The sequence below is a fragment of the Rutilus rutilus genome (genome assembly GCF_951802725.1).
Source record: "Rutilus rutilus genome assembly, chromosome: 5".
In the NCBI taxonomy this organism is placed as follows: Eukaryota; Metazoa; Chordata; class Actinopteri; order Cypriniformes; family Leuciscidae; genus Rutilus; species Rutilus rutilus.
Genome location: NC_140213.1, coordinates 2,860,760 through 2,868,081, shown reverse-complemented (window position 1 = coordinate 2,868,081; position 7,322 = coordinate 2,860,760). Strand labels below are relative to the sequence as shown.

Sequence of the window (7,322 nt, the reverse complement as noted above, 5' to 3'; positions counted from 1 at the left end):
TCACTTGTCCTTTGTGTGTGTTTTCAGCTTGAATAATTAAAAGAGCTGTCAAGTATGCATTTTTCTTTCTTTTCGAGGAGGCAGATGGAAGGAGCAGCATTGAACCGGACTGGAGTTGTGTTTAAAATGAATTCACATGCAACTATTTGTTATAAGCAAAGCTTGAGAAGCTTCACCGGGGTTGATTAGAAGACAAGTAACGCAAAGGAAGGAGGCAAATGATCTTTTGTTCCCTTGAAAGTTTATTTTAAAACAATATATTATAATGAAAATGGGCATTACCATCCCATGGAATGTAAACAGTTCATTTAAATTATATATAAACAAACATGAAACGAAAGCACAACACAATATACTGTTTTCCCACTTCGAAAAAACGAAATAAATAAGTTTTAAGTTAACAAAAGGCAAAAGCGTGTCTTTTCACAAGGCAAAAGGATGAGAAACAACATCAATAATAATAATAATAATAAAACACAACCTACGGACATCAGAACTCACAGTTCATGTTATTTGCAAAATGACAATTTTCGCCTCTTGAATAAAAGATAAGAGTGCAAAAGACGAAGGCCATGGTACAACTTGACTTCTTTCCGGTACATTGTTATTTTCACATTCATGTTGGCTTGCATATGAACATTTTTGACTCTTCCTTGTGGATATCTCTGACTGTTATTATGGAGAAGGACTGATACAGGACAGTGGAGTGTATCAATAGCACTTTAAAATGATCCTGAGATTCCAACAGTGAGACTCTGTGCAGCTGGTCTTCATTAAAGCTAAGAGATAGCTCGTGCAAAGCAGACAAATGGGCTCAAAGAAACAAACAAAAAAGCCTTATCTACATTGTTCCTTCTTCGAAATGCATACAAAACACAACTGCAAGCAATGCATAATACAAAAAAGCAATAAATAGTTTTTTTTTTTTAAAGAACTAGGTTAAACTACTCAGTAACACTGTCCGTTTAAAAATGCCTTAACTAAAGGCTACAGTATGTATGTTCAGGGAGCGGGTTAGACGTTACACTAGATGTATATACTCTAAGTTGCTCGGCTTTGGTTAGACTACAAATAGGCGTCTTGGGAAAGTTCATCCTACAGACAAAACACTGCAGAACAATTCCCGATACAAATAAACCTAAAGTGAAGTTCCCACTGCACTTTCGAACTGGGTATACAACAGTATACATTGCCAACAAAGTTCATGAACTATCACTCTTATGAGTCAAGTGCAGAGAAACATCTGCACGAGTGAGCATGCACAATATGCACAGGTAATGCGCTCTAGTCGTCTGAGACAGACAGACGGCTGAAGATGGGCAGGCGCTTGCCCTCGATCCCGGGAGAGTCGCAGTCGCTCAGGCTGCTGGAGCTGGTGTAGTCTTCCTGGTCCGAGAGCGAGTCCGCAGAAGCGCTTCTCTGCAGAGCCGATGTGAGCGCGTACGCAAGGTTTCGCACGCTCTCCGAGTCGCTGATGGCGTAGAAGCTCCCGTTTGCTCCCAGATCTGTGAACGGGTGGCCGTGCTTTAGGGTCCCGGGCTCGGGGAACAGAGGAGAGAGCAGGTCGGGACTCCCTGTGGATGGAGGCGGGGATACAGACGAGGATCGGGAGAAGGCCAAGGCGTCCGGGACGGCGTGGAAACCACCGAGAGTTTGACGTTGCGAACTGAGAGTTTGGCGTTGCGAGGAGAAGCCGCTGAAGCTCACGCTCTGGCGGAGCAACTGCGGTCGCTCTCGGATGCTCTTCTCTCCGTGTGTGTGTGTGTTCTCTGAAACGCCTTGCTGCTCGTCCGCGTTGTGTATGAAGTGGCAGCGGGCGCCGTAGGGGCAGAAGCCGATGGTGTGGAAGGTGCGACACGGTTCGGTCTTGTATTTGGGATGCCGGTTGAGGCCTCGTAGCTCGTCCATGCCGTGTGCGAATTGGCATTTGGACCCGTACTTGCAGGTGCCGCTTTCCTCGTACGTCCGGCAGAGCTCCGTCTTGTAGCGAGTGGACATGGGCGCAGACTTCGGGGAGGACAGGGAGCTGGTGCTGATGTTTAGGCCGGGTGGTGGAGGAAGAGAGCTGGCAGTCGGGCTCTCGCAAGCGTTCACGTGACCCTCGATCATGCTCACGGACCGGTCCACTCTGAAGGGGATCTGGTTCAGAGAGGAGCGAGGCAGCTGATGCTTCTGCTCGCGGATCCAGGGCTGGGTGATGGCCGGCAAAGGCCACGGGTTGCTCTCGTTGCTGTTGAATTTAGAGTTGGGAAGAGTCACCGGGCACAGGGAGTGTCTGCGCTGGAATCCCACCACACGCTGTTTCTGTGTGGCATCTGTGAGGTCAATACCGCGGAAACTCTGGGAACACAGAGAGAGAGACTTTAGTATACTTGTTGTGCACAAGTTTCAGAACTAAATGCATGAAGAAACACAAACCATTGAAGGGTATGTTCACACAAAATAATGATTTGGGTTGTCAGTTGGACCCAAAAGAACATTAGATCCCATTGACGTACATTGCATGTACAAAAAATATACTTTATTTTGGTTTTCAACAGAAGAAAGAAAGTCACCCAGCTTTGAAACAACATTGGGTAATATTTCATTTTACAGTGTCCTTGTTACATATGTTACATGTACTTACCATAGTAATAACAGTAAATTATGCATAAATACATGCGGCTAACCCTCAACTGAATCCTAATCCTACCCTAACCCTATAGTAAGTACATATAGTTGCTTAATATTACTCACTACTTAAATATATAATTACACTGTAACAATGACACCTTAAAATAAAGTGTAACCCAACTTTGAGAAAATTATGACTGAACTGTCTCTATAAAAGTGCTGTTTAAATGCTTAACTTTTAAGTTCAAGAAACAAAGTTCATATTCTTACCTTGCAAAATTCATCATCCAACTCAAGGAAGGGTGTGAGGAAATTTGACGGCATTTTCGAGATGCCTGGTTGTGATTCTCTATGTGCAGTTAAGGATCTGTTGAACTGCTCAACAACGGATGTCAAGTTCTGCTTCTGTTACAAACGCACTTTTGGAATCTCATTTTATAAGCAGAAACTTCTAACCCCACCCACCTTCTGAAGAGGCGTGTCTTAGAGTTCGGGTCACACCCCTTCAAGAGTGAGGGAAGTTTGCTTGTGTCCTGTGTAGGGCTTCACAACAGAGCAAACTCAAACTTTAGTGCATCTCAGACGAGGTGTAAATCATTTTAAAAATGGCTGGATCTACATGAAAAAAGTTTAGTTTACTTATGAAATAGGGTTATTAGGAAACTAAATTCCTTTAGGTAACCTTTTTTACAGGTTAAACTTTTTTTTGCATTTCAGTTAGAGGCAATATTTCTCATTTTCACTTTAACTTGATGTACTAAAATAACTAAGCAAAATTAACACTGAAATAAAAATTTGTAAAACTAATAAAAATGTCAAAAACAACTAAATTACAAAAACTTTAAATAGAATAAAAAACAAAATGGGGAAATATAAAAATTATACTTATTCAAAATATTAATTAAAAACTAGTGTATCAGTGATAGAAAAATAATACTGGCTCTATGAGCATATTAAAAGTTGTTTTTCAAAGTAACCATTCGTATCAGAGCTATTGTTTTGAGAAAACAGTTTTATCAGTCGTACATGAACTCACACCGGCCTTTAATTTGAGCCTTTATCTTGCCATTCCCTGAAAAATCCTTGAACGTTTGTGTAAATATTTGAACTAAAATCTCTCAGAATTGGCTTTGCTTCTCAAGTTAACATTGGGTTCGGTGTCTGCAACATTGAAATGAATACTAGCATCTCTCCTCTATATGTTGTATTCAGCTGTAAATGACTCCTAACCTGAGGCCATTTTCACTTCCGTCATTATGTCATTGGGTGACACCTCATCATACTCGATGGGTCAAATCAAGTGGGCAATCGTAGCCCAAAATCGCCCTCACAGGGGTGGGAGTCTCTGGGAAACCCTCGAGGGGAACGAAAACGAGGCAGTGTCATAATTCATTACAGAGATCTAAGACCGTTCAGCTGCATTAAACCGATTAGTCATCTGTACATAATAGTCCGTTATCACCAATTTTGCGTCAATGATTTCCTGCAGCAAGATTTAGTGTGAAGATTATACAGCGGTTTGTTGATAACCGGACTGTTGTGTTGTTTGACTTTCTGATGGCAGGATCAGAATTGCAATCTAAGTAAATGTTGTGTCTTAAACGTGCATAAAAGAAGATATTTTGAAGATTGTCTGTACAATGAAAGTCAATTGGGGTCCAGTGCTGTTTTGGACCCCATTAACTTTCATTGTAAGGTTTTGATAACCTCTTCTTTTGACAGATACGGTTGAAATCTGTTATGCATGAACATTTACATATGTAAAGGAGTTGTCTAGTGTTTCTAGTTTGACATTTCTGGTAGTTTAACCTTCTTTATCATTCTTTCAGTTTCATTGGACAATGAAAAGAAACCACGAGCAGTTCTCACCACATCAACTCTTGTGAAACAAGACACTTCAAATATTAGTATGGTCAAAAGACAGCACTGTTCCTTTAACACACAATGAAGCCTTATCACAGAGTGGAGCGTCAACACCTCATACAATCCTGCTATGAGCACTTGTTCTTTTGTGACTGATAAAGACAGCAACAGTTATTTGGGCATGGTTATGCACAACTGAAAGCAAAGGTTGTATTTGTTTCCAACACAGTGCAAGTGAGCCAGATTAAAGCCTATTGTCTTTGTACAAAATACTACACTAGGCTTTGAAAGCACTGTTTTAGATATCAGACACTAATGCAACATTCTCTTGTGTCTTTCATTCTGAACTCAAACTCTCAGTGTGTGTGCCGATTTAATTGCAGGTATTGTGCACAGCAGGCCTGAATAACTTCTTTTGAGACGCGTGTCAAAAGGCAAAATAGGGAAGATGGAGGAGATTGCACAACGATGGCCTTTTCGCTAGAAAAGAAGCTTAGAAAAGGACAATTATACCACATAAAGGCCTTCTGGAAACCCGGGACTGGTGTTGTGCTCCTTGGTGAGAAATGCTGGCCTGGTCAGAATAGAGATCATGCACATCTGTTGACTATATCTGAAGCAGCACAACTGTTTTCAACATTGATAATAATCATAAATGTTTGTCGAGCATCAAATCATCATGATTTCTGAATGATCACACTGAAGACTGGAGTAATGATGCTGAAAATTCAGCTTTGATCACAGTAATAAATTACACTTTGCTATATATTCACATAGACAACAGTTGTTTTAAATTGTAATAATATTTCACAATATTACTGATTTTACTGTATTTTATCCTATAAATGCAGCCTTGTTGAGAAGAAGAGACTCCTTTCAAAAACTCACCGACCCCAAACTTTTGACCAGTTGTATTTCCTTTTAATTAGTTGTTATCATATAGGCAAAGCTGTGAATGAAACTATGGCAGTGAGTGTGGGCTGAGTGAATTTACGAAGGCGTTTGTGAAACTGATCTCAGACAGAAGGGTGAAATCTGCTTGTTTTTTGATCTTAGACAGGAAGGAATGTGAAAGTCGCTGGTCTACTTGTAGACGTCTTACATAACGCAGAAAAACAAGTGGGTTATCAGCAGCCGTTTAGGAGGTTAAACTGTAGATGTGAGGTTTGACCAGCTCTCTCTCTCTCTCTGCTTTAACCAACTGCTTCTCTGAGGCCCATTAACACTAAATGATTCTGAAGACAGACGCACCAAGTCATCGTGATAGTTGTCTGTGGATGAGAACAGAAATGTGGTTCTGAAATAACATGTTTTAGGAGGCCCGTCTTGTGAACATGTCCACTGAGCTCCTCAGACGCCATTAAATGATCATTTAGATGTTCAGTGACTTTACGCTACACAGAGAGACGAGGGCTATGCGTCAGTCTTTACTCCAGTGAATATTTATCAAGTTGGGGTTTTTCTGAAAGTCAGTTAGGCATGTTCTGTACCTGGTGTCTGCAAAAATAGTTATTGTTCATTGAACACTATATGAGGTAAGTTGTCACAACAGAATCAGGCTTATGGCTTATGAAAAATGTAAGTAGTAATACAGCACAAAATGTTTTAAAAAGTGAAAAAGAGTTACTAATATTATTTGTGAATAGAAGTGCACTTATATTAAAATACTGTACTTGCAGATAATATCATATTAATGAAATAAGGCCACTTAAAGAGAGCAGATCGTACTAAAATGCAACATCACCATTGCAAATGATGTGAATGATTGTGAAATTACATACAAAGATGATTGCAATTAATTGCATTTAATATACATTTAAACTAATAATTTAAATTGTATTGTAAAGGACATGCAATTAAGTGTCCTAAAACATTACATTCATTTCACACTCAAGTACATTCTTTTAAAGTACAGTATATCCATAATAATTAGCCTAAGTAAGTGTGCTTTTTTTCACAAGGGGTGTTTGAGTAAAAACACCTGTGACAACTTGCCCCGATCTCCACAGTAGCAAACTGCTATTTAATACGAACCGAATGTTGTCGTTCACATGCATCAGGTCATAATCAGTTACTGAATATGCAAAACAGCTTGTTGACAAATCTCAGCAATAGTTTCTCTCACACATATCTGAACGAAGAATATGTACTTTATACGTGAATTGCACATTGGAGGTCAAAAGCAGCCAATATTCATTTTCAGATGTACTGATAACTTGTTGCAACATGTCTTCCTGTTCGTCAGCATGCGTTCCCATCAGAAGAGGAGTTTCCTTCCCCCTCAGACTCTCTCTGGGCTTTACTGCCGCTGGCTTCACCCCCTCTGGAAACGGACCGACCTGCTTTGTGTTTTCTCCACAAGGGCCCTTTTGTTGCAGGCCTCCATATGCCAGACAAGGGACTCAAAGACCGGTTCCCCGGCTCTGGCCGTAAACACGTCTGGCCTGGAGTGGGGGAAGGTTACTCTTTCTGTGCTGGTGTGAATGGGGTGTGGGTCAGTTATAGGTCCAATCGTTGCTAAATCAATACGAGGGTCTATAGAAGCGGCCCTATGCGAGTGTATACGTCCTCTGTCCTGAACACAGTTCCCACACACACACTTTCACACTGACCACTGGAGTCTCGCCGCACACAGACTCACAGACCACGAGAAGACCCTAATATTTTGGCATACACCAATGTTAAAATTCAGACCCATATCGATAAGCCAATAGTAGTTATTAAAATAAGTAATATGGTATTATAATAATATTGTACATTTAGATTACCTTTGCCGTCATCTAACGATCACAAAGTTAATCTTCAAAACATCAATAATTTAATAACACTATTACATAAAAAAACTG

The 7,322-nt window shown here is 40.5% G+C and overlaps 1 protein-coding gene across 1 annotated transcript; it reads right to left on the bottom strand.

Annotated features, from left to right (window-relative positions):
- Positions 1–224: 224 nt before the first annotated feature.
- On the bottom strand, positions 225–3,040 carry LOC311291058 (mRNA decay activator protein ZFP36L1). The gene is made up of 2 exons (XM_084409919.1): positions 2,884–3,040; positions 225–2,340 (listed from the first exon to the last, which is right to left on the bottom strand). The coding sequence occupies exons 1-2, from the start codon at positions 2,935–2,937 to the stop codon at positions 1,285–1,287; spliced, it is 1,110 nt and encodes a 369-aa protein (XP_084266045.1). The 5' UTR covers positions 2,938–3,040; the 3' UTR covers positions 225–1,284.
- Positions 3,041–7,322: the final 4,282 nt, after the last annotated feature.

Bases quoted from the DNA above. Each gene is read 5' to 3' on its own strand.
- LOC311291058 (XM_084409919.1), bottom strand. From the start codon at position 2,937: ATGCCGTCAAATTTCCTCACACCCTTCCTTGAGTTGGATGATGAATTT. The intron at 2,341-2,883 runs GTAAGAATATGA...CTGTGTTCCCAG, and splicing joins TGGATGATGAATTTTGCAAG to AGTTTCCGCGGTATTGACCT.